This window comes from Camelina sativa, chromosome 2 (genome assembly GCF_000633955.1).
Source record: "Camelina sativa cultivar DH55 chromosome 2, Cs, whole genome shotgun sequence".
Lineage (NCBI taxonomy): Eukaryota > Viridiplantae > Streptophyta > Magnoliopsida > Brassicales > Brassicaceae > Camelina > Camelina sativa.
Window position 1 is genome coordinate 21732937 of NC_025686.1, and position 27018 is coordinate 21759954.

The 27018-nt window shown below is 36.0% G+C and overlaps 4 protein-coding genes and 1 pseudogene across 7 annotated transcripts in view; 2 read left to right on the forward strand and 3 right to left on the reverse strand.

The window, feature by feature from the left end:
- Positions 1 to 714, reverse strand: part of LOC104731907 (mitochondrial import inner membrane translocase subunit TIM22-3) — a 3461-nt gene extending 2747 nt beyond the window's left edge. Inside the window, exons 1-2 of the mRNA XM_010451422.1 lie at positions 492 to 714; positions 102 to 166 (exon numbers count right to left, since the gene is read on the reverse strand). Of these exons, the coding sequence (XP_010449724.1) occupies positions 102 to 166; positions 492 to 678 (252 nt within the window). The 5' untranslated portion in view covers positions 679 to 714. The remainder of the gene's footprint in view (positions 1 to 101; positions 167 to 491) is intronic.
- LOC104731918 (kinesin-like protein KIN-12F) lies at positions 855 to 4151 on the reverse strand. The gene is made up of 7 exons (XM_010451429.1): positions 3773 to 4151; positions 3574 to 3663; positions 2637 to 3470; positions 2442 to 2540; positions 2315 to 2356; positions 1443 to 2213; positions 855 to 1352 (listed from the first exon to the last, which is right to left on the reverse strand). The coding sequence occupies exons 1-7, from the start codon at positions 4064 to 4066 to the stop codon at positions 1056 to 1058; spliced, it is 2427 nt and encodes an 808-aa protein (XP_010449731.1). The 5' UTR covers positions 4067 to 4151; the 3' UTR covers positions 855 to 1055.
- Positions 6665 to 11690, forward strand: LOC104755327 (annotated as a pseudogene).
- On the forward strand, positions 16911 to 19856 carry LOC104731926. Of its 2 annotated transcripts, none has more exons than XM_010451439.2 (2): positions 16911 to 17031; positions 18378 to 19856. In XM_010451439.2, the coding sequence occupies exon 2, from the start codon at positions 18399 to 18401 to the stop codon at positions 19614 to 19616; it is 1218 nt and encodes a 405-aa protein (XP_010449741.1). In that variant the 5' UTR covers positions 16911 to 17031; positions 18378 to 18398; the 3' UTR covers positions 19617 to 19856. The 2 variants fall into 2 exon arrangements, with proteins under 2 accessions (XP_010449741.1, XP_010449747.1); XM_010451445.2 differs by lacking the exon at positions 16911 to 17031 and adding an exon at positions 17058 to 17583.
- Positions 20143 to 26197, reverse strand: LOC104731941 (protein TORNADO 1-like). Of its 3 annotated transcripts, none has more exons than XM_019236558.1 (4): positions 23356 to 26197; positions 23004 to 23276; positions 21453 to 21871; positions 20143 to 20958 (listed from the first exon to the last, which is right to left on the reverse strand). In XM_019236558.1, exons 1-4 carry the CDS (start codon positions 26113 to 26115, stop codon positions 20280 to 20282), a joined length of 4131 nt encoding a protein of 1376 aa, XP_019092103.1. In that variant the 5' UTR covers positions 26116 to 26197; the 3' UTR covers positions 20143 to 20279. The 3 variants fall into 3 exon arrangements, with proteins under 3 accessions (XP_019092103.1, XP_010449756.1, XP_019092104.1); XM_010451454.2 differs by having other exon boundaries at positions 21453 to 21838; positions 22971 to 23276; XM_019236559.1 differs by having other exon boundaries at positions 20143 to 20485; positions 20980 to 21838; positions 22971 to 23276.

Consider the following 27018-nt stretch of genomic DNA (forward strand, 5'->3'; position numbering starts at 1 on the left):
CGCAAAAGTCTAACAAGAAACCACAACAACTTTATTCAGTTGCCTTTGGAAAATAGATTAGCTTACAGGAAACAATAATCATATCATAAGATGTAAAGCACCTTTGCAGACTGACCCGCATCCACAAATGATCCTTTAAACCCTTTCTTCTTAAACAATCCACCACCTGAAACCCCCAACTTATATCTGTTAGATATATATGTATGGTTCCATCTTACAAAACAAGCACATAATACTGATTCTCCAGTCGTCAAAACACTAAAGGAAACCTAACTTGAGGAAGGAAATGCTCTGTTCCTATAAAAGCTACACCAATGAAGTCAAAACAGAAACTTGAAAGATCTAAGACTTTACTAGAAACTTCAAAAGCAAAGTCGTTAAACCGAACCGAATCCATCAACTTTTTAATCTACCAACACCTAACGATTGTAAAGAGTCTTAATTTATAAACAACGGAGATAACTGAAAGAGAAATTGAAAGCATCACCAACCATATCCAAATACAGAGCCCATGACGGCGCCGCTAGCTGCATCTCCGGCGAAACGTACGAGACAAACGGCCGGAGAAGGGATTACTAATGCTTTTGAAGTGTCATGATTAGTACTAACATCATTAGCTTCATTGTTAGTCTTTGAATCGGAATCAAAACTCGCGTTTGAAGAATCCTCGGCCGCCATAGCTGATGAAAACAAAAAAAAAGATACAACTTTTGCGTTTACTACCTAATCTTCAAACCAAAAAAAAAAACAGATTTTTGTTTTGTTTTCTTCTAGTTTATGGGCCTCAAATTTGGCCCGCTTGTTCAATTAAGAATAGCCCACTAAAAGAATTGACAATGATGGATGCAAACATCTTGAGAAGACAATGAATTATACTGAGATTACACAGAGAAACTGATTACATGCCATACAGTAGTAATGGAAGATGTAAAGACAACAACAAGAATAACAAAACGATTTGGGGTTTTTAAAGGCAACATAAAAAAAAAGATGAAATGACCCAAGGTAGGTCATGGTTAAAATCAAGTTTTTGTTCTTGGAATGAAATGATCAAATCAGTAATGGTCGTCATGGTCTTGATATATGGCTCCAAACTCAGCTCTCCATGCCTGATCGTCTGTATAATCGTCATAGCTCACCACTCCGGTTCTGTGTTCTGATGATGTTACATGTTCTTCTTCTTCCACCTCTTGCTCATTCTCCTTGAACCATGTCTTTAATGCTGACCCTGGTAATTTGGTTTCTGCTAGGTATTGCTTCATTGTGCTCATTTCTGTTTTGTGCTTACTCTTTAACTTCTCCATTTGATTCTTCAACTTGTCATTCTCTTCTTCTATTGAGCTGAAACGTTCCTGCAATTATATGTTTTAGGTATCACTCAGCATGTTAGAATTCACAATGCAAAATCTAAGTCTCTTTTAGTTGGTGAAAATGAAAGTTACCTCAGAGGATTGAACAGCTTGCTCAGCTTCTCGGAGTCTGACAAGTAATTCTCCAGCAGCTTGGACAGCTTCAACAGTATCTCGCAGCTGAATTTTAAGGGCCTTGTTCTCCTTTTTCAAGAACTCTCTTTCTTTCTCCTTCTCTGCTCTTATGGCAGTAAGCTCAGCTGAAAAAGCTTTTGCAAAACGCTTCCCATGGCGACCTTTCAAAGCAGCTTTAGCTGCTGCTTTCTTCACATCTACGATTCCTGCCATCGTCACGCTATGCCTCTCAGCTAATTCATCATAGTTCTCCTGCAGTTCTGTGTACTGCTCGATGAGCCTACTGTGACCAAGCATAGCTCTACTAATAGCATCATTCAACTCCTCTGTCGCCATTTTCTCCTTTCTGAGCTCTATCTCTAGATCCTCTGCGTGTCTACGATGGTTATCGATATCTATCCTTAGATCATCTGTTAAAGAGATCCATTCACTCTCCATTTCTGTCCACCTTTCACGTTCTTCTTCTAGCACATCGTTGTTGTTCTCAGTGTTCTTGGTAAAGTCAGTGCTCTTCCTCATTTGAAAAGACCGTAACAGCAAAGAGGATCTCAGATTATCAGTTGATTTTGTAGGCTGCAGCTTGCTTTTGAGCTCTGAAATCTCCTTTAAAAGAGCTTCCTTTTCACTGAGATCAATCCTTACTTTCCCAAACCCTTCACTACTTTGGTTTGTCTCATATGTTTCCTTCACGACCTCTCTCTCATCTTCTCCATCATCGGATTTCATTAGCTGCACAAACAGATAAAGCATAGCTAAAGTTTATCACCCATGTCTTGCAAACAGTTTACTAATGTTGCTTGTTTCTTTGAAATGTTAACTCGTTGGCTTACCTTACTTGACTCCTGCACAGTGTTCTTTTTGTATTGGTCTAACTGAAGAATTGAATAAAACAAATTGTCAGAAAACTTATATTCAACTTTATAGTCTCTCATCATAGGTTTATAATAAGATAGTTACCAGACTAGTTAGCTGCTCAATTTTGGTAGCCTGCTCCACACACATGTTCTTGAGATGCTTCTCGTCCACGCAAGCTTCTTCTATTGCCTTATATCCTCCCTGATAATAAAACATATAAGTAGTCAAAACGAATTAGCCAACTAAAGAAACTGAAGTGAGTGGAATAAAAATGCATCTGAGGGTTTCTAGACATACTTCAGCTTCTTGGTCAAGTTTCTGTCTGCAAGAAAGACATAGGAGAATCGAAGATCCACCTTCTTTTGGTCTATCTTCCTGTAACAGTTTAACCGAAGCACTAAGATTATCACTTTCATCGCAAGGCTTCAGAGAGAGATGGCCAAAGGAGAAGGAAACAGAAGATCTGTTTGACAGCGAGCTCCGTTGGTGACAATCTATAATGTGCAGTCCTCTCTGGAGACTTGCAGCTAGAGAATCGGTAGGACTTAAATGCTTCTTGGAAGACATAGAAGGACCAAACTGTTGGACGTTTTTGTTTCCAATGTCTGAGATCTCGTTTACACTCCTAGGAGTTGCCTGAAACTTAGTCGACGCAGCCACGCTTTTCCTAAAATTCCTGATCTTTGGTGATTCTGACAATGGTGGCTCTTCAAGGATACGTGTCTGATGCGGTAAACTGATTGAGATCCCATTTCCCACAGTGTTTGGAACAGAATGAGACAAGGCACAATCTTTGTGTTTATCAACAGAGGAAATCTCATCTCCACTCATTGACTCAGCTTCACAGCCTGAAGCACTTGCGAATGAGGATTGAAGAGAATCCCTCAAGTTATCAGAAGAATCACAGTAACTGTGAAACTTGTTGATATGTTTACTCAGTTCCATTACATCACCATCGTCCTCATCATCATCAGCTTCATACATTGTTTCCTTTTCTGAACCTTGTTTGTTGTTGTTAGCACACGACATGACTAAAGAAGACTTGTTGATGCTGTTTCTCAATTGACTCAAACTCTCCCTCACAAAGTAGCCACCTTTGCTTCCATCAGACTTGGTTCTTATTAAATCCTCCTATAAACCACAAAATCAACATAATACACAAACACCGTTATGTAAACACACCACACAACAAACAAAAAACGCAACCAATATATGTATGACAAAAAGAAGAAACCTTTAGTCCACGAATTTGGTCACCCAATGAGTCATCATCTTCCTCTGTAATCTCGTTAGTTCTAGCGACGAGTACGCTCTTCGCTTCAAGCTGTTATATATAATTCAAATTGAAAACTCAGTGACTGTAACTAGATCTGAGATGTATCAAACTCGAATTAGAAACCTAATTTATAGATAAAGCTCATTGGATCTACTACCTGAGTAGATTCTTCAGTGAGAATCTGATGAGTCGCAGAGGAGAACAACACTTTCTGAGGCGATTTTTTCTTCAATTGAAGATCATAGTTGTTGTTGAGATGATGATTAGTCGTCTGTATGTTAGGGTCACAAGGAGGAGCGTTCTCGTCGTTGGATCTGAAACTCTTTGAATCTGAGTTTTGAATCGATTTCTGTTTCGCAGAGATGGATCTGGGAAGCAAGTTTCGGATTGAAGAAGTCGATATGTTTCCCAAGAAACGATTCTCTCCGATCTTCGCTGGTGACGACTTCATCGTTTTCGTAACAGAGATTGAGAGAGAGAAAAAAAAAGAGATTTTTAGATTTTAGAAACAGAGACAGAGATAGAGAGAGAGAGAGAGAGAGAGAGAGAGAGAGAGAGAGAGAGAGAGAGAGAGAGAGAGAGAGAGAGAGAGNAACGTTATGTGTTGTGAGAGAGAGAGAGATAAAGGTAGTTTTTATTTTTTGAATGTTTGATTCGACCGTTGGGAGTTTCAAAAAGAAAGGAAAAATACAAAAGAGCAATAACGTGTCTACGAGTCACGACGATATGCACTTAGAAATGGGCTTCAAGTGTTGGGCTTTTTAATGGGTGTAAATGGGTTTATTATACCCGTTCATGTCGACCCAAACAAAATTACCATTCGTATACAGAGCAAATCAATTTACTTTCAGTTTAATTTCAATAATGTAATAACGATTTTTATGATTACAAGTTTGTAATTAGTTGACGTTTTGGTTTTTTTTTTTGTTGATAGATGAGAATTTTTTTTGTGGAGAGAATAATTAAACAATAATTTGGGATTGGGAGAAAAGTTGTTTTGTACGTTAATAAATGGAATATAAGATTTTAAGCAACTAAAAGGAAAGTGAGGTAGGCATCGAGATGATAGTGACATTTTTTCCCTTATGTTATAATGTTTGCAATTATAGTTTGAATAAAAGCAAAAGAAAAATAAATGATATTTAATTTACACATGAATAAATGACAATATCCTTTCTCAAAAAAAATAAAATAAATAAATGACAATATATAAAAATATAATTAAAAGAAAAAAAATCAGCACTTTTGGGATCTTTTTTATTATTTTAGCTTTCTTGTGGGTTCTACACATCTCTTCAAAAAAAAAAATCACACTTTTATATATTATAAATCAAATCTAACTTTAGTTTGTGTACTCATGCATTCATCATATCCACTCATTTTCTTAAGAAAATAATATATTATTTATAACTTTATATGGTTAAAGAAAAATGATTACAGTTTAATTTCACTTTTTTATTTTTAAAATTTAATATTTAGTAAATATCTAAGAGTATTTGCAAATAAATATGTATTTGGTAACATGCTTATGTTTAATTTTATAGAATAGATGAAAGTTTTAGATGATTTAAGTGTTTGCCAGCTAAATTATCTACCAAAATATGATTCATCCAACATTATAATTTTATTGTATAAACGTTTGATATATTATTCCATGTTCACGTTAAATATTAGATGATCCAAGTTGGTTGGAGGTTTTATTCATTTTATTTGTGTTCATTCAAATGTAAAACAATTTGCACCACTATTTTGTACAGGATATACTCATCGCTCTTGTTATTATTAAATAGTAATTCATTTTGAATATTCTATGACTTTAAATAGTAATTTGTATAAAATAGATATCATTAATTATGATACAATATTCTATTTAAATGTGATAAAACGGAACATTGGGCTTGTTCTCGTCTCAATAGTAGTATATATACTATACTATTTCATTATAATTTAATTTAGTCCTATCATTTATCCTAACTTTTTTTATCCATCAATGTGCACACTTCAAATATGAGGGACTTTATAATAATTAAACATATTAATCACTACTTTCACAGGACAATAATAATATATTTTACTACTGCATTTGTTTTTATAAGTCATTAAACAAATATCTGACCCATTTTTTTAGTATGAATAATTCAGATTTTATATACTTAAAACTTTTGTACATAAACATTTTTGTTTGGTTTGGAGCCTCCGATTTCTTTGTTTGGTGTGTTTTTTGGCTAAAAAGTTTAGCTCATCGACTCTGAATACTTTGTTTACGTGTTGATTGTGATTCGATTCTGATATCTTCGTTTCGTGATTTTGAGAATCATGTAACCTTAGATATCCCTGCATCTGAAAACACCAACAACGACTGTATTGCATAACATATTACATATTGGTTTATAAAAACCTAGAAAAAAATAATTTCAACAAAAATTAGCATAAATGTATAACTACAAAATAAATTATCGGGAAGAATTGCAAATACTGTAAAACGATTCAATCACAAAATTTTGAAATCATTTAATTTCTTTATATTTTGACCATTCTATTTGTCATATACTTAATTAAGAATTTTGCACCCAACAAAAAAACTTAATTAAGAAATTTTAAGAAACACTATTCATAAAATCAGGTACATTTGCATAACTCAAACTTTTATAATTAACTATTTATATACAAATTCATATTTATGTTTTAATTTGTAGAATCACATAAGTAAAATGGTTTGAACATTTCAAACCAACTTTTATTCCAACCAAATAGAGAAAAGAACAGATAAAGCGACCCCACAAACCAAGATTCCAAGCCATCATTGACAGCAAAATAAAATTAATTTGTAAGACAGAAAACAATTATTTATAATACTAATTTGATTTGATTCATTATATATTTCTCTAAGCTTATAAAAAACATAATTTTTCGAAACCTCAGCTATGTACTGTAAATAATACACACCCTCACGCATGTTTCATCTGTTGCCACCAAATTACAAACCAACTAACCACACAAAGAAAACTCTCTGCTTCTTCTTTTTCCCCTTTTCTCTTCCGAATTAATCATGGAGAGTTCAATGAACAATGCTTTCACTATGAGCAAACATGAAACAACGGCGTTTTGCAGGCGACCAAACCCCGGAGGAAAGTAGCTGGAGTGCTGGACTATGTACTTTGAGGATTTCTTCGAGGCTTCTTCAACTGTAGTGCACGTCGGAGATTGTAGCTCTTCCTCCATCTCCGACGCAGCGTCGTTCGTGGCCACTAAGAAGACCCTCCACGTGTCTAACCAAAGAAGGGTCTAATAATTATTCCATGGACATCAAGAGGACAAGAAATAGAGAGGTTCCTTTTGGTCGTCATCATGATCTTGAAGACACTGCCTCTTCTCCTTCTCATAGCCCTAATTAACGTCAGTCTCTCTCTCTCTCTCTCCAAATATATGAACGTATTTACGTATTGCTACATGCCCAAATATGATTTTAACAACCAAATGGTGATAATTTAATGGTTTTTGCCGCGTTGATCAACACAAAAGATCGAGTTTCCTATTCACAATTATGCGGTAAAAAAAAAAAAAAATAAACCTTGACTTAATCGTGGAAACACTATCAGAAACACATTGTTGGAAATTTTAAGAACTATTAGTTATAGCATTATTCATTTACCTTTGAACAATTTCCTTCTTTCTTTATATTTTTGTCGTATGCTTCTTTTTTTTGTCAACACGTCGTATGCTTTTTCTAAGAACGTGACTTTAGATAATATTTCCCTCCTATTAGTAATGCACAAACTCTCATTTGCTGATTTAATTTTTGGGACATTGGATTCATAAGGTTAGACGTCAATGATAAGGGAATACTTTCTTTTTCTTTCATTCTTTTGGATTTTGACTCATGATTGAATAATACTTTAAAAAAAAAATCCAACAAATTAATGCAACAATCTGTTCCAATTCTTAAGTTCCTATTTGACGTCAATGTAACAGATTGTTGTTACTAATCATTTGAACAAATTAGTTAGGTTATTAATAATTAAATTGTTACAATCATTAACAATTTTGTGATTTTTTTCTTCCATTTATATAGGTCTATAGCATGATGAACCTATTGAACAACAAAACTAGACATGGGGCTTGTATTGCTGGTGATGACACAATTAATGTAAGAACCACATTAACAATACTAGGACTCATACCCCCATGGTGTCGCGGGGGAAGTATTTTAGAAGAAAAAAATTAAATTTAAAATTTAAAATTATACATTATGAAATTATTTGAATGTAACAAAATAGTTTGAATACATGAACATTAAACATAAACTGTGTTATTAAAAACACAACTACCAAAATGAAAACTTATAACAAAAATATTATGTAAAATAGATGCAACTTTCTAAAGCATATTGTTTAAAGTATTATAAATATAAAATATTTTATGAAGAATTATGGTAAAGAGGTACAATTAAAAAAAATCGTTATGACAAAGTGATCCTAACTGAGAATATTGAACTAATGGTTGTAAATTTGTAATGAGTAAATGTAATTTTTATTAAATAATTATAATTAAAAATATATTTAATAATGAGTGAAACTGTATCAATGAAAAATTAAAACTAATAACAGTTAAATAAATAAAATAGTTTTAAATATTAAAATAGTTTTTAACGAAAATTTACGATTAATAGACGAAACTGTAAATTATATATTAATTTTTATTAAATTTCTGTATTACTAGAATCAATTCTAATGTTTTAGTTAGATTATAGAATAAGTGAATAACATTAATATTAGATATTACAATTCAAATTATTTAGATTCAACAGAAAACGAAAAATTTCTTTCAACGAACAATGATTTGATAGTTATAAATGAAAAGACAAATATATAGAGAGTTCAAAAGATATGACTATTTAAATAGACACACCTATTAGAATGAAAAGTGGTGATGAAAAAATATAAATAAAATATAGTGAAAAGATACAACTCTACAATGAACAAATACAACTGTTTGAGTTTTTTTTTTTTAAACCATTTTTTTACAAAAAGTACTACGAAAAGTCGCAACTATTGTTCGCATTTATTCAGATTGTATTTTTATATATGAAAATATTTTTAATGAAAAGTTACGATAAATAAACGTAACTGTAAATTATATATTAAGTTGTCCTAAATTTCTCTATTGATATAATCATTTCTAAAATTTTAATTAGATTATAGAATAACGTTGAATATTAGATATATTCAATTATTTAGATTAACATAAAATGAAAAATTTATTTCAATGAATTTGTTAGTTAGTGATGAAGAGACAAATATAAAGAGAGTTCAAAAAGCATGACTATTTAAATAGACACACCTATTAAAACAAAAAGTTGTGATGAAAAAATATAAATAAAAAATAGTGAAAAGACACAACTCTACAGTGAACAAATACAACCGTTTGAATTTAAAAAAAAAACAATTTTTTTACGAAAAGGTACTACGAAAAATTGTAATTGTTGTGTTTGCACTTGATGATACCTACAAACTCATATAAACTGCTTTTAAATAGAAAACATCTTTACTATTATATTCAAAAGTCAAATCCAAAAGCTCACTTTATAATTCATCTAACTCTTGGAAAAAACTCTAGGTATTTTCATTAAATATATATATATATATATATATATATAATTAACTAAAAGTTGTAAATTAGATTCATCATTCCAAAAATCTTTGTTAAATCAAGAATTGGAGGAATTTCTTTACTTTTTAAAAAATGAATGATAGAGAATAATTTGGAGAGCTGTAAAACCGTTGAGATTGAAATTTTATATTATTTTGTGTCATGACAAAAAAATGAAAACAGTTCAAATAGACAAATATATATAAATTCCAAAAGATATGAATATTCGAATAGACACAACTCTACAATGAACAGTTACAATTTTACAAAAAATACAATGATCAGTTGTAATTTTTCATAAATAACAGTTTTAATGATCCATCAAGACTTTTCATAAAATATCCAAAAGATACGATTGAAAAAACACAACTGTTGGTCGCATTTATTCGGATTGTTATTATTATATAAATTTTAACTTTATATCGTTAACGTTAGAGTTGTGGCCAACGGCGGACCCACTCAGGAGGAAGGTGGGTCACCTGACCTGGGTAACTAATTAAATAGTTGGTTTTTACATGTGTTTATGTAAAATTTCAATAGCACAGATGGTAAATTTGGTACTGCTAACCTCTCCAAACCTGAGTTCAAACCCCCAATATGTCATATTAATATTTTTTTTCCTATAATTGACCTCCCTAAATTTTAATCCTGGATCCGCTACTGGTTGTGGCACTATATATATGTTATACAAATTAAACTTACACTTAGCATTTATTTATATTTTGCGTTATTATTTATTTAATACATTATCTAGCATATATCTACTATTATTATGAAAGACACAACTAAAAGGTATCTCAACAATGCTGGGGAGGATACAAAAATAATATAATTATTGCACCCATGCAGATAGGAGGAATGAAGACATAATAACAGTCTCCGTCTTCACATACCAAAACAACCGCTCAATCAGGTCAGACTTGAATCCTAATCTCACTAAGTCGAATCGAGAAGGAGCAAAAGCATGCCATCAGTTGAATTTTCGTTTTCGTAATCAAGCTCATAATAAAAAGTAAACTAAAATGTAAGTTTCATAAAAAAAAGTTTAATAATTTAATTAGGCACAAATAATTATGAAGCAAGAGTCACGTCTAATACTACAAGATTTTTTGAAGACATAGAACATATATAAAAATATAAACAAGTAGCAGCTTTTGTAGATAAAACAACCAATATTATTAGGCTATTAGCTCTCGTTTTCCGCTTCAACTTTTTTGAACTTTTTGCTTACGAAGCTCAGCGAGCATGCGGTCGAACTCAGGTGTTCTGCAATATATATCAAAAAGAAAACTCAAAAGATAACAACAAAATTTATAATAAGTTACGTTCGATTCGATAAATCAAGAACAAAATTAATTTATGTACCAGGGCGTGAAACGACCACCATCAGTTCTCAAGAAGTTGGCGTAGTTGCGCGCTTTTTCAGATTAAGGAAACAATGTTCACACCCACTAAAGTTAGGATAGCGAACAGATTCGGTTCTAGAGTTAGCCATCACAAACTCAAGCTTGAGACTTCCCAAATAACTTCCATCTCAATGAAAGCATATCTGAAAACCAAAATAAATAAAATATTCACAAATTAAAAAGAAGCTACTATATGATCTGTTTAACGGTTTGGTGAACAAGGTCATCCCTTTTCGCCATCTCTTGCCTAGGTCTCCTGGAAGAAACAACATTGCAACCATCTTGGACTCTATTTTGTTATCATCCTAACAGCTTGTCCCAAATAGTTGGTTTGAAGTGTTCTTTTGTTTTCTTGTCAACCCATGTTTTTAAAGTGTTCTATTTTTGGATTTTTTTTTTTTTTTTGGTAAAAGGATTGTTACTTTTAGTGAAATTTAGTTAGTAGAAGAAGTTTGTCGTGTATTGGTGTAATGATCTAAATTCATTTGAAAACTTAAAATATTGCATATATATTTTTTTTTGTTACAGAACAAAAAATAGTTTATCTTAATTCTATGTAACGTAAATTAGATCATATATACAGAATAAAAAATTTAGTCCACTATTACGATCAAATCTGAAACATATGTGCTAATTAGAAACACGATCAAGTAGCCAAACATATATGTATATGTATAACGAAATTCTGGATTCGTTAAATAGAAAAGCTTCACAATTCCCGCCCAATCAATAATTTACATAACCAAATGATCTCAAAGTAATGAATATATTAGAGTATCGTTTTCAGTATATATAAAAATGCTGATTCAGTATCTCCCATTGCTTATTTTTATCTTAATAATAATAGAACAGATAGCATGCGTGGACACCCAAAGCACAAACCTCGGGAAGCTTCATATCGAGAATCTTAAAAATAGTATCCCCTCCCAGAGGATTTACAGCTGAAAAATGTCACAAACTTTATCAGTCAAATTGGAATGACAGAGCATGAGGCAGTTTGGTCTCATCGGAGATGACTGAGAGCACAATTAGTAGTAACATATCAACATATGTTAAGAGGAATAAGTCCGTCAAAAGAGACATTACGAGATACAGCACCCTACCAAAGCTAAGTGTGACTAAAACAACCAAATAACCTCAGAAGAAGAATACTTTTATCTGCTTCAAGAAATAAGTCCAAAGGATGGCAACAAAGGGAGAACAATAGTGCTAAGCAGGCCAATTAAGAAAATCCAAGGTCAAGCTGATCTATTTAGAAAGCTCTGAGGGCTACACTTCTGGTCTCGAGAGGTCATGGCCTATTGTAATGTTGAGAACAAGCCATACACAGCTTTAATTACCATATCTATTCTGCTTGAATTCCTTAAGGTCCTCGTATGACAGGCCTTGATAATCTTCAGGATACTGAACTCTAAAGCCAACCTGTGAAGGGGAACCAATGTATAGGTGACAATGTGACATAGTATGCAGAGAGCATACAATAACCCAAATAATATAGTTTCCACCAAACGATGATCAATCAAATCAAACTTTAGCCATCCAGCATTTTCCAAAAGAGCAATATTAATTTAAACACAAGTCACCCATGCATGAAATATCAATTCGTCTCTAGATTAGCAAACAAATAGAAACAGCCTGCTATGGTTCAACAAACAAGCTTCAAATATTCTTTTTCAGTAAAACTATAGAGTGGCTACCTAAACGAATTTGAGTGGTATTTGATGACTCACTCACCAAAGCGCCGTGAATATACATGACCAGTGAGACCAGATCCTCATCTATACACTGATGCAGACATATCTTGTCAACTGATAACAAAAAGTGATGCAGAGAAAAAGATGGCGTTTGTTGATGAATATCTCACCTAATTAAAGATCAAGTTGCTGGTTCTGATAGCTCAGAAAGAACACCAAAAGTGTGGCTTGAGATGAAGGGCTTATTGGAGTAATCAGTGGATTCCTGTCAAGATAAACTGAAGGAGACATGCAGGAAATGTTTTTAAGTTCATATACGTCAACAAGGTGCAAGTGTCATGCAAGAAGTGATGATGGTTTGAGAGGAATATGTACATATGTCAAACAAATCTTACATAGAACAAATCTTAAGGTACATATGTCAAACAAATCTTACATAGAACCAACAAATGAGGTGAAGGTGAAGGAACATTCAGAGAAATTGACAATCCACAGAGATTGAAACAATGATAGACAGAGAACTTAGATGTGCTTCTCTTGCTTTTTCAGATCTACACCACTTCATATTCATGTTGGCAATCCAAAGCAAGGATCAAGAGTGAGGAAACATAAATTATAATAGTTCACAACATGTAACAAAGCAGAAATGAAGATGAGAGACTACTATTGCAAGTCTAACCCAAACAATTCTCAGCTACTGAAACAAAACCAGTGAATAAGAAAAAAGCAACAGCTGGAGGAGGCACAATTGGATTTAATGATCAAGAACCATTATAAACTTGCACGATTACATAACATCATACAGCTCATATTATGATCAACTGAAGCACTTACTGAATTGTGGTTACTAAGATCACAATGTAATTTGTCAAAGGCATAAACTCTCAACACAATATTGTTTCCAAACATATTAATAGCAGCAGTACTTACAAAATATGAAATTGCAAATGAAACAGATACTTCAAAAACGATTAAAAAGAACATCTAGAGACAGTTGAAACAGCAACATCTAGACAGGAGGAGGAGGAAAGCTTCCTAAAAACTTTGACGGTTCGTAGCTTTCAGTTTGTTGGGTTTATGACTTTTTTTCCACAACAGAAGCTCTAAGACCTTCCAATGCCTCCGCACTAAATATACTAGTGGCAACTAATTTTACGGTTGCATCCGCCAAAGTGGAAATTATTGCTTTGTCAAATCTCTTCAAACAATCCTCGACCATCTCTACTTCCGTCTTTGGCAAAATCTTAAGCAATTCCTTCTGGTTATGAAGAAGCTGCCACAAAAGAGAAAATGTCAACTGAATCAAATGTTTTTAAACACAGTAAAAAAAAAACCTTTGGGACTGAATTTACCTCGTCCAACTTCATAGGGGCTGACTTTAGTACAGTCAAGTCGCTCTTGATTTCTTTCATTTCCCTTTTTAAAACCTCAATAGACTCCGCAACTTTTTTAAGAGAAGAAAGAATACTCTCTTTTAGTATATGAGACGAACTATCCTCGTCCTCTGTCTCTTTTGTCTCAGTCCCACCAATATTCCTTGTCTCAACAGCAGTAACTTGATGCTCGTCCTCTGTGTCTTTAGCAATTACTTCCTCTTCCTCTGTCTCTTTAGAAATGGTTGTCTCAGTCCCACCAACAGTCCTTGTCTCATTTCCATTCCCACGACCGGAACTGGGTTGACTTGAGCCACCACGTCCCTTTATTTTCTTCCCCTGACCTCGCCTGCGCTGACCTCCTCGATTTCCTATCTTCCCTTGGTCGACCTTATGCTCTTCCTGAAGAGACTTAGCAATAGCAGCTTCTTCCTCAGCAATAATAGCAGCTGCAGTAGCAGCTTGTTGCACTTCCTGAAGAGCCTTAGCAATAGCAGCTTCTTCATCAGCAATAGCAGCAGCTTGTTGGTCTTCCATTTTCCGTTGTAGAGAAGCCTCTTCGGAAACGAGACCATATGCTTCATATCCGGGTATATTTTCACGTATGTAGTCAAATAACATTCCGGTAGTCTCGGCAGATATAATAAAGCAACGCAGCATATGCTTCTCTATCTCAGAGAGAGTGTAGTAATTTGTCAAACAGACCTTAAACTCTTGACCTACATTACGGAAATTTTCATATATACCTTCCCCAGCTTCTAGAGATTCAATCCTAGACACAACAGACTGAACGAATGACTGAGCTGCCAATTTCTTCGAAGCTTGTTGCTCCTTCGAGGGTTTCTTCTTAGCCTTCGGCGCCATTGATTCGAGTTCTCGAGGTTTCTTCTAGGGTTAACAAATCTGAGAGATTGAACTAGGAGGTTTAATCGATTTGTACTGTATTTGCGATAATTTGCTTTGGAGTGATCTGATTTGTATTCTTAAAGAGTCCAATTTTAGGCCCATTTGAATTTGATGAGATTGACCCGATCGGAGATGATCCGACTCGGTCTCGGGTTCTCAGATATCGGTTCGTTGTTTGTGTCACAAGACATATTGAAAAGATTCTGATCGGAACCATTGATGATCCCAAATTGGGTTTGAGGGTTTTTCAATTTCCTTGGTTTCCACAGGGGATTCCACGGCGTTATTTTGTATTTTGATCCATGCTCTCTGGTCAAAGCTAATCTCTTCTGGCCCTGCTTCGTCACTGTTTCAGACGCTTCTTCTGCTTCGCGCCCTGAAGCCAAGTGAGTTTTTTTTTTTTTTTAATGCGCTTTTTAGTTGTTATGAGAAATGTAAGCTTAGTTCAAGGCTCGAGTTTTGATTTGTTGATTCAGCATTATGTACGAAGTAGGAGAGAGCTTTATATTCTATGGGGTTTTAGTGCTTAAGATGATGACGAAAGTTAGTTTACTGCCTGAAGTGAGAACTTTGAGTCCTCTCTTACATGGATTGGTTAAGTTTAGGCATTTTGGTTTGGCGATGGAGTTGTTTAACGATATGATCAATGTCATCAGTAATCCCTTCCAATTCTATACACGACATGACTAAAGAAGACTTGTTGATGCTGTTTCTCATTTGACTCAAACTCTCCCTCACAAAGTAGCCATTTTTGCTTCCGTCAGGTTTGAACCCATCAGACTTGGTTCTTATTATATCTTCCTATAATAAGAACCACAAAACCAACAATAATTAATACACAGAACAGAGAAGAGAGAGGATTTGAACGTTATGTGTTGCGTGAGAGAGAGAGAGAGAGAGAGAGAGAGATAAAGGAAGAGTTTTTATTGTTTTGGAATGTTTCAGACTTTCAGTTGTTGATTCGACCGTTAGGAAGAAAAGGAAAATTACAAAAGAGCAATTAGGAGTCACGACGAGATGCACTTAGAAATGAAATGAGCTTCAGTTATTGGGCTTTTCTATCGGGTGTTATAATTCCGTAACGTAACGTAAATGGGTTTAGTACACCCGTCCATGTCGACCCAAACAAAGTTACTTCATCCGTGTACAAAATCAATTTATTTTCAGTTTTATTTTAGTAATTAATAATAACGATTTTCTATGATTACAAGTAATTTAGTTGATTACTTCTTTTTCTTTTTTTGTTGATAGATGAGAATTTTTGTGGAGAGAATAATTAAACAATAATTTGGGATTGGGAGAAAAGTTGATTTGTACGTTAATAAAATGGAATATAAGAATTTAAGCAACTAAAAGTATAGAGGTAGGCATCGAGATGACAGTGACATTTTTTTTTTAATTATGTTTGAAAATGTTGGCAAGAGAATAAAAGAAAAAGAAAATAACCAGTTATTTTTTTTAATTTACATATGAATAGTGACAATTTATAAAATTTAGTAATCAGCACTTTTGGGATCTTTTTTTATTATTTTAGCTTTCTTGTGGGTTCTACACATCTTCAATTATTATTTTAAACATACTTTTAAAATAGAGATCATATCTAACTTTAGTTTTTGTACTCATGCATTCATGTCCACTCATTTTCTTAAGAAAATAGTATATTATTTATAACTTTATATTTTCCCAAAAAGGTAATTACAGTTCAATTTCACTTATTTATTTCAAAATAGTTTTTATAATATTTTCTAGTTAAAGTATATGAAAATTAATATTAAATAATGAGATGATATATAATAATCTTAACATTTGTTTCAATTTAAAAGAAACAGTTATATTTTAGTTCTGTAACATGTTTATGTTTAATATATTGAATAGATGAAATTTTAGATGGTTTAAGTTTTTGCAAGCTAATTATTTACCAAAATATGATTCATCCAACACTATAATTTTATCCTATACCCGTTTAATATATTATTTCATGTTCACAATAAAAATTATTTACCAAAATATGATTCATCCAAAATTATCATACTGTTTTATAGTAATGATATACACATCATATGAATTTATAAAATTTTCATTATTTTGATATACATAATTTCAATATTTTTCTTTACCATATAACAAATATTAACCCATTTATATATTTAGAGAAAGAAAATTACAAATATAATTAAAGATCATGTGATAATCACTGATGTGTGGACCCCAAAGCCCATTACCTCAGACTCCGAATAGAAGAAAAAAGTTTTTCTTCTTCTTCTTCCTGTTTTCCCCCAATAACTTTTGCAAATTTACAAAAAGAACCAACAAAGACTCCATTAACGCTTTTGCCAGCCAACAACAACAAAAAAGCTCACAGCTTTCGATCTTCCAAACTCTGTAACTGTAAGTGATTTCATCCGCGTGAAGTATTACTGTAAAGAGCTTTTCTTTTTATAATGGTCTCATGAATTCAAAGAGGAGGTCATATAGATATAGCTTTCATCAATCTACTTACTTTTTTTCTTCTTCTTCACAGCCGAAACAGTTGAATTTTTTAGACTAATATGACCCACCTTTTCTTTTAGTGGTCCGCCATTGAAGTGACTGTGCTAAACCCTAATCTTATCTTTCTTTCTTTCTTTCCGCCGACCGACCCCCTCAGAAATTTCCAATCTTTTTTTCAACTTACTAACAGTTTTTGCATTTAAAACTCTCTTTGAAAATTGTCTTTCTTGGTTTGTTTCTTTAACTTCCTTTTTTATGTAAACCCACCCACATGCTTCTTGTTCCTTTCAACCATCTTCTTACACGACTACGACTTGTCCTTTTTAAACCCCTCTCTTTTGTTTTGTTTTATGTTTCTTCTCTTTGTGTGTGCTGTTTAGAGAAATCAGCTGCCTTCTCTTCTTAATTTGGTTTTAAAAGTTGCGGATCAAAGCTTGGTTTTGGACTTAGGCAAGTTTTCTTTACTCTTTTTGTTGTCTGTGTTGATTGTGAGCTGTGTGGCAGAAGTTTTGAGTTTCTTTTTTAATGATTGGATCAAGCTAAAGATATGTTGAAGCTTTCAGTTTAGGTTACGCGTTGTTGTCATTAAGGACCAAAGTCGATCGAGCTAAAGATATGTTAGAGTTTGAATTTAAAGATTTGTTGTACCAAAACATGACTCTAGTTAGACTGCTTTCGAATTTTTTCTTTACTGTTGAATGTGTTATATCTGTGGTGTGAGAATGAGATTAGCTTGTGAATTGTTGTCTGAGCCTTGATCTGTGGATTTTGGCTCTGTTGATTTGTTAATTTTATTTTGTGTTGGAATCTCCGGGAGGAGAGTTCGTTTCATTGTTCTTGAGATTCCCTTTAATTAGCTCTGCTCTGCTTAGTTTAGGCTTATACCCTAAAAGAGAACTCTTCCAAGTTCTCTACTCTGATTTTGACATCAAACTGTCATTTTGGTTGGTGTTTGATTTTTTCTGTTTGTGGTTCTTTTCCAGGATATTTTCTGTTGCCAAAACATTTCTCTTAAATATGGTTTTCAAAAACTTTAAAATCTACATTGTTTGAGTTTTAATTATAGAGTAGCCCTTTGCATGCTAAAGATATATTAAAACACCATGACATGGGGAATAAATTGCTCAGCTTGGTGTTGTACTTATCAAGGACTTTTTAGAGTCATGACTCTTCTGAATGTGCAAGTTGCCAACAATGGACTCCGTTTACATGTACTGATACTAATAGGCCTTCAATTTTTGCAGGATTATTTGTTAGCTTCTGCAATGGACTCCCCGCAATCTGTTGTTTCACCATTCAAGATTGGTGATTCAGAGAATGAGAACTCAAATTCTGTGCAGAGCTCTGGAAACAAATCGAATGGCATAAATTCCAATGGGAAAGATTCTAAAAGTTGTGGCCGGGAAGACCTTGTTGGTACTCTTGAGGTTTATGTCCATCAGGCAAGGGATATCCATAACATTTGTATATATCACAAGCAAGACGTTTATGCCAAGCTTTGCCTTACAAATGATCCTGAAAAGTCTGTCTCGACCAAAATCATCAATGGTGGTGGGAGAAATCCGGTTTTTGATGACAATGTTAAGCTTGATGTCAGGGTTCTGGACACTTCCCTCAAATGTGAGATTTACATGATGAGCAGGGTGAAAAATTATCTTGAAGACCAGCTGCTTGGTTTTACTTTGGTTCCTATGTCGGAACTGCTCTTCAAGAATGGGAAACTTGAGAAAGAGTTCTCTCTTTCTTCCACTGATTTGTACCATTCGCCAGCTGGTTTTGTTCAATTGTCACTCTCCTACAATGGATCCTACCCTGACGTGATGGCTATTCCCTCTATGCCTTCGTCTGTTTCTGTTGATGAAACTACCAAGGATCCAGAAGGGTCTGAATCAGTTCCAGGTGAGTTGGATAAGATAGAGTTTCCAGATCCTAATGTCGCGAACGAAAATGAGAAGATGGTTTCCGAGTATTTTGGGATCTCCTGTTCCACTATTGACTCAGAAACTTCTGACAGCTTGGTTACTTCCGATGCTGAGAATCATGTGACCAATTCTGTCACTTCTGAACTGAAGCAAGATTCACCTGAGAGCAGCAATGCAACAAATGGAGCTGCTTCTCCTCACGCTTCAGCTCACTCCGCCACAGAAACACCAAACCATGAACATCTCTCTGTCGTGAATTCCAAAGCGAGTTCCCAGGAGTTAGGGAGCGAGGCTTCAGGTGAGACATCCGAGGAGAAGACTGTGAAATCCGTCCTCACTCTGAAAGTTGAGCCGGAGTCAAAGGTGGTACAGCAGGATATCGTCGACATGTACATGAAAAGCATGCAACAGTTTACTGATTCACTGGCTAAGATGAAGCTTCCTCTGGACATTGATAGCCCAACAAAATCAGAGAATTCAAGCTCTGATTCTCAGAAGCTGCCAACACCAAAGAGTAACAACGGATCCCGTGTGTTCTATGGGAGCAGGCCCTTCTTCTGAGCATCTGTTTTACCAAGTTCAGACGAAGACCACAGGTCACCCTCAGACTTTTCTAATGAAGAAAGACTAATCCTAATGATGTAATTTTATAATGTACCATTTGATGTTATATCTCTCATCTGGTCAGCTTGATGCTTTAGTTGATGTGAGTTGTTATTATGTATCACTAGCCTTTACTCTTTTAGAACTATGTCCACATAATATGAACTTCTGCTTCCTAATCATGTTTGTATTCTATGAGTTTCTGATTTTACATCCACAAGAATCTTTAAAGCATAGTGATCAATGCTAAGATTGCTTAATTATTCGCACAATCATCATATGGTGTGATTGTCACTCTCTGGACCCATTTGCTCTTTGTGACTATCAAAGAGGCGGTCCCTTAGGTGGGGAGAGAGAGGCAAAGGATCCAATGATTCAGCTTTCTGAAAAAATCTTTAGAACAAATGTTTGGATGTTCTCTGGTTAGTTGAAGTGTCTTTGTCACAGGATCTTGAGGTTGCTTTACTGTCTTTATACCATGTGGTAATAAAGATAAGGGATCCAACAGTAGATAAGTAATGATTCAAAGCATTACAATAAGGCAAACATAATGTAATGAAAATGGTTTTGCCTAATTAAACTCCTTTCTCTTACTGTTCATTTGTAGCTAGCTAGCGAGCATTAGAGAGGAACTTGGTTGACTTCATTGGCTCTGGTGATCATATGCCGTTTGCAGATCCAGGCGATGGACCCATCATCTCTGTATCTAACTCGCCACAGGCCAAACTTTTCTGCAATATCCCTCCCGGCTGAGCAATTCTGTTCCCTCAAGTAATCGATGAGCCACTGTTGAGCTGCTCTTTGGTCTTGCTCCTGAATATCTCTATCTCTGCCTCGGTTCCTACCCAATGCAGCAGCGACCCCTATGGCTCCTGCAGCTCCGGCCGCTCCAGTCATGACAGCTGGGTTGGCTAGGTGAGCGATAGCATGGCCCAAGTCAGGTATCATGTGCCCCATCCCAGCTGCCCAGTTTGCTCCTATCCTCAATGCAAAAGTCACCAGTTTCATGAAGTTTGTCATGTATGGAGCCAAGCACTTCACAGCGTGGTTGTCTATCTGCATCACGTCACACCCAAGTTGATCTTCTACGACGTGCATTTCACGTCTAAATTCGCATAACATGTGTATCCTTAGAGCAACCATGCCAGGAACCATAGCTGTGATCAGTCTTCTCCCGTAGTTCTCTGCTCTGATGAAGTAAAACATGTTTGGAACTTTTCTTTCATCCATCTGGACGTTATAGTTGACAAGGTAATTCACTTTGTGATGAAGCTGGATCAGAAGTCTGTGCTCATAGTATCTCANTCCTGAATATCTCTATCTCTGCCTCGGTTCCTACCCAATGCAGCAGCGACCCCTATGGCTCCTGCAGCTCCGGCCGCTCCAGTCATGACAGCTGGGTTGGCTAGGTGAGCGATAGCATGGCCCAAGTCAGGTATCATGTGCCCCATCCCAGCTGCCCAGTTTGCTCCTATCCTCAATGCAAAAGTCACCAGTTTCATGAAGTTTGTCATGTATGGAGCCAAGCACTTCACAGCGTGGTTGTCTATCTGCATCACGTCACACCCTAATTGCTCTTCTACGACGTGCATTTCCCGTCTAAATTCGCATAACATGTGTATCCTTAAAGCAACCATGCCAGGAACCATAGCTGTGATCAGTCTTCTCCCGTAGTTCTCTGCTCTGATGAAGTAAAACATGTTTGGAACTTTTCTTTCATCCATCTGGACGTTATAGTTGACAAGGTAATTCACTTTGTGATGAAGCTGGATCAGAAGTCTGTGCTCATAGTATCTCATTCCTTGGAACTCTTGTTTCACGTCTCGTATCTCTTGCTCGATAATCTTCAGTCTCTGAAGTACTGCTTCTAGTCCCTTGGCGATTCCACCGAAGCTAGGATCAACTTTTTCCAGCTCATTGGTCACCGATACATGATTATCTGCTTCGGGGTCGTCGGTGGGAACTTGTAGTTCTTGGGCTAAGTTGTGCAGATCATGGTACCTTCTTTGCAATACTTCTCTGAAATCATCATCAGACAGGAGGTTTCGGGCTAAATCAAATCCGGCTCTTAGAACAGTCTTACCTGAATCTAGAACAGAGTCCCATATGTGTTGATAGTCATACATAGTCTCTGCAGGAACTGATGATAATGCTTCTTTTAGTCTCTGGAGGGAAACAAACTGAGTTTTTCGAAATCGCGGTGGAGTCAAGTCCTGGACACATTGTGNGTCCTTGGATCTCTTGTTTCAGGTCTCGTATCTCTTGCTCGATGATCTTCAATCTCTGAAGTACTGCTTCTACTCCCTTAGCGATTCCACCGAAGCTAGGATCAACTTTTTCCAGCTCATAGGTCACCGATACATGATTATCTGCTTCGGGGTCGTCGGTGGGAACTTGTAGTTCTTGGGCTAAGTTGTGCAGATCATGGTACCTTCTTTGCAACACTTCTCTGAAATCATCATCAGACAGGAGGTTGCGGGCTAAATCAAATCCGGCTCTTAGAACAGTCTTACCTGAATCTAGAACAGAGTCCCATGTGTGTTGATAGTCATACATGGTCTCTGCAGGAACTGATGATAATGCTTCTTTTAGTCTCTGGAGGGAAACAAACTGAGTTTTTCGAAATCGTGGTGGAGTCAAGTCCTGGACACATTGTGGTCTTATGATGTGCTCAAGGAGGATTACACCTTGGCAGCTGCTCTGGATAGCCGGAATGATTAGCTGGTGAATGAGCCTCAGTGTCTCTGTCAAGCTCTTTGTTGAACAAGCAAGAACATCAATGTAATTTCCCAACTGTCCTCCAAGCTCCACTCTAATGTTAATGCCATGGATCGTTATAGCGATGAGGTGCTTCTCTAGACTATAAGTAGCTCCGTGTTGGTTCTTCAGTTCCATGATTATGTTATGAAGATGCACCTGCGCAGGCAATATGAACGATTGGTAAGGTTTAAGTTACAGAGATGAAAGAAACAGGTAAGTGATTTTGAGCCCTTGCCTGTAAACGAGGGAANCGATTCCACCGAAGCTAGGATCAACTTTTTCCAGCTCATAGGTCACCGATACATGATTATCTGCTTCGGGGTCGTCGGTGGGAACTTGTAGTTCTTGGGCTAAGTTGTGCAGATCATGGTACCTTCTTTGCAACACTTCTCTGAAATCATCATCAGACAGGAGGTTGCGGGCTAAATCAAATCCGGCTCTTAGAACAGTCTTACCTGAATCTAGAACAGAGTCCCATGTGTGTTGATAGTCATACATGGTCTCTGCAGGAACTGATGATAATGCTTCTTTTAGTCTCTGGAGGGAAACAAACTGAGTTTTTCGAAATCGTGGTGGAGTCAAGTCCTGGACACATTGTGGTCTTATGATGTGCTCAAGGAGGATTACACCTTGGCAGCTGCTCTGGATAGCCGGAATGATTAGCTGGTGAATGAGCCTCAGTGTCTCTGTCAAGCTCTTTGTTGAACAAGCAAGAACATCAATGTAATTTCCCAACTGTCCTCCAAGCTCCACTCTAATGTTAATGCCATGGATCGTTATAGCGATGAGGTGCTTCTCTAGACTATAAGTAGCTCCGTGTTGGTTCTTCAGTTCCATGATTATGTTATGAAGATGCACCTGCGCAGGCAATATGAACGATTGGTAAGGTTTAAGTTACAGAGATGAAAGAAACAGGTAAGTGATTTTGAGCCCTTGCCTGTAAACGAGGGAAGAATCCCGCTGTAAGAAACATGTGACTTGAATCATCGCACTGGAGATGCCGGCCTGAATAAACACAGTCATGTGTGTTTATCTGCCATTTCTGTGTCTTTCCTCTGCCTTCTTCTAGAATCGATGGGACTAACAATGAAGTGTCAGGACTGGAAGGGTCTTGTTCATAGCAAAGTTCTACTTTCTTCATCATCTTCACAAGGTCACACGCATCAAAGTGCTCAAGTACCTTTGAGGTCATCCCTGGAATTGGACTCTGTAAACTACTTCTCAACATCTTCTCTAGCTCTTTCCTGCTAACAAATCCATTTCTTTCCCCGGTGTTTTGCTTTCTTACATCAAGCTTTATCAACTGAGCAAGAACCTCACCACAAAACCACTCGTAGTCTAGTATCAAAAAGCCCAACTCATCAAAATAAATCACCTCTCCTGTTTGGTGAAGGCATGTGGCTATGGCTCGCCGCCTTGTCTCAACAATCTCAATGTTCTCGTTGCGAGACTTTATTCTCAGTGAAGGAACCTTAAACTGGCAGAGATCTGCAAAGGCTTTCCATCTCATAATAGGTTTGTTTGAATTCTCTGACCTCCAGTCTGATAAGAGCTGTACCATATCATTGCAGAGCTGATAAACCCGAGGAACTCTTTGAAGAATGGCTTTGCTAGTCATCCGAATATGATGCGTGAGTCTACTAACCGAAGGAGATGATCTTGCATCAACTGTGAAAACAGTGGGATAAAAATCCACTAATGCTTGAAACTTGTCTCTCAGTCTCTGAATGCAACCAACAGTTGTCTGAAAGCTTTCAGATTGCTGACTGATTTTGTCGGAGTGCGTGAGAACAATTGTGACATTCGTTTTCATGCATTGTTGGACCGCTTTCCTCGAGTTGGAAACAATGAATCTAAGCCAGTATTGAAGCTCTTCTTCTACTTCTGCTGGTGTTTTAGGTTCTTTGTTGCTCGGTTTCCTAAACAAGCTCAATATGATCAAGAAGAGAGATGGGTTTGGGAACATAAAATCATGAAGAGCAACAAACTCGTGCTGCCCTGCGAGATTCCAGATCGAGATCTTTGTCTCCTCGTCCTTGAACGTCTTTATTTTCATCCCACTAACAGCTTGCTCCACAGGATTCATCAAAGTTCTCACATTCTCCACATAAGGAAAACCGGAAGAAGATGAACTTTGAAGTATAGAATTGCAGAGCGTTGTCTTGCCTGCATAGTCTTGTCCACACAGGAAAGCTCTAATGCTCTTTGGCTCAGTTAGTGGCATATCCTTGAGTGAATCATCCGTCTCTGCTTCATCTATCTTCCTACCATTGTGTCCCAGCTTCTGATAAATCTCATCTGCTTTCCCTGAATCTTGAAGCGGAGTTCTCGCTAAATCAATTTCCTCAATCAATGGATTAATCTGCAATGTCTCAGTGATAGCCTCCAATACTCTATCACCTCTTACCCCTTTGCATCCTTGTAACGAGAACCGTCTTAAAGACGAGTTCTTCTGCAAGCTCTTGAAGATATGTACGAAATCATCAGGTCCAAGGCTCGCATCGTCGTGAATACCGAGATGAACCACTGTCTCGTTTGTTGTCACCATCTTTAAAACCGCGGTGAGTCCATCTCTTCCAATCTTTGTCTTGGAACTACCAAACACAATTGACCTCAATGTGATGTTAGCTTGTAGCTGCAGAGCAGAGAACCTACTCAACGGACAAAGCAAATCCTCGACACCAACACTCCCAAAACGATTTCCATCAACATACAAACTCTGCAAGCTCTTGTTCTTAAAGAGTCCAGCTGCAACGTAAACAACAGCTTTGTCTTTAAGACCGGTTTTCGAAAGTTTCACTTCTCTAAGAGTCTTGTTCTGTTCCAAAACCCATCTAAACTCTTTCGCCCACCGCGAGTTTAGCTTAGCACCAGTCATATCTAGAGACCTCACGGTTGTGTTCATCCCCAACGCTGCAGCGACTCTGCAAGAACCAGAAATGTCAATCTGGTAAATCGTCAGAGTGTTGCTCTCAGGTAAGAACTCAACGATCTTTGAGCTTCTGTCTCGTTTGTGATCTCCACTCCACACGTGAACCTCCATCGGTCTGTTCATACCCAAAACAGCTGATATCAGTGGCGTCGCAGTGAAAGGACTGGAGTCGAAAATGGAGAAAAGTCTCAAACTTGAGTTGGTTTCAATCATCTTCGAGAGCTCTTCAGCTCCTTTTGACCCAATTGAGTCTTCCCAAATCTGCAATTCCTCTAACGAATCGTTAACCTGAAGAGCGGACCCGAGAAGGGTAGCTCCTCTGTTTCCAATCCTCGATTCTGAGAACATAATCTCTTTCATGCAGCTGTTTCTTTTCAAAATCTCTGAGAGCTCGTTAAGACATTGTTCACTGAACCTGTTCTTTCTGAAAGCAAGCTGCTTTATCTTCGAGGTGTTGTCTAACAACAAACCAAGGCTCTGCAGCAGCTCGATTTCCCAAGAGATTCCTTCGAACTCCAAGTTCCTGAGAGATGTATGCGTATCTAAAGATGTGGCTAGCTCGATGAAGATCTGGGAAAGTGAAGTGAGGTTGTCTCTGGTGACGTTGATGTTCATGGAGCTGTCTGTTATTAGCTGACAATGCGTGGTGTTTCCGAAAGTGGAGAAATATAGGGTTTGAAGATTGAAGCAAGTTTGTTGTGGGTCTTTGATTGCTTGAAGAAACCATGAGAGGTCTTTGAAGCTTTGGTCTGGCTCTGACTCCATCTTTAGGCTGAGAGACAGAGAGAGAGAAGAAAGGAAAGGAAAGGGATTTTGTTTCTTTATCTGTGTGTTTTTTATTTTTTTTGAAAACTTTAATTACAACAAAATCTTAATGTTGATGATGAGTTTGAAAATGTTGGTTGGATGACTTTTATTTATATTTTTTACTAGTTTGAGTCACTGTTATTTATTGTAGTAAAGTTTTTCTAAGTTTGACTAGTAGATTTCTTGTAGTAAAGTTTTGATAATTATTAATTACACATCAATTACATTATGATGGAAATAACAAATAAGTTTGTTTTAAAGTTTTAAAATAGGTAAAACTTAAAAAAGATATAAATATGTAAGTTTTTTTGTCATAATTACAAAGATATGGTATATGTGTATATAAGGAACAAATCCACAAATGCATTATCATAAATAAAAAAGGGAATATGCACTAGATACCACAAAAATCAAAAGTAATTAACAAACTACCATAGGACCTACAAGGCATTCTCTCTCCTTATATACAATTACTTTTATACCCATTACATATATTACATGTTATTTTTTAAAATATCATGTCATTTTTGTTTTTTGAACGAAATTATGTATCGGTTTGGGTTTACAAATAAAATGATTAGGGTTTAAATTTTACAATTAGAACGAAATTATATGTCGGTTTGAGTTCACAAATGAGATGGTTAGGGTTTAAATTTTACCATTAGAACGAAATTATATGTCGGTTTGGGTTCACAAATAAGATGGTTAGGGTTTAGATTTTACAATTAGAACAAAATTATATGTCGGTTTGGATACACAAATAAGATGGTTAGGGTTTAGATTTTACGATTAGAACGAAACTATATGTCGGTTTGGGTTCACAAATGAGATGGTTAGGGTTTAGATTTTACAATTATAACG

Excerpts from the sequence above, each read along its gene's own strand:
- LOC104731918 (XM_010451429.1), bottom strand. The coding sequence starts at position 4,066 with ATGAAGTCGTCACCAGCGAAGATCGGAGAGAATCGTTTCTTGGGAAAC. Across the intron at positions 3,664-3,772 it reads TCACTGAAGAATCTACTCAG|CTTGAAGCGAAGAGCGTACT; the intron begins GTAGTAGATCCA and ends TATATATAACAG. Across the intron at positions 2,214-2,314 it reads CTGTGCAGGAGTCAAGTAAG|CTAATGAAATCCGATGATGG; the intron begins GTAAGCCAACGA and ends CTGTTTGTGCAG.
- LOC104731926 (XM_010451439.2), top strand. The coding sequence starts at position 18,399 with ATGGACTCCCCGCAATCTGTTGTTTCACCATTCAAGATTGGTGATTCA.
- LOC104731941 (XM_019236558.1), bottom strand. The coding sequence starts at position 26,115 with ATGGAGTCAGAGCCAGACCAAAGCTTCAAAGACCTCTCATGGTTTCTT. Across the intron at positions 23,277-23,355 it reads GATTCTTCCCTCGTTTACAG|GTGCATCTTCATAACATAAT; the intron begins GCAAGGGCTCAA and ends TTGCCTGCGCAG. Across the intron at positions 21,872-23,003 it reads TAAGACCACAATGTGTCCAG|GACTTGACTCCACCGCGATT; the intron begins GACTTGACTCCA and ends CAATGTGTCCAG.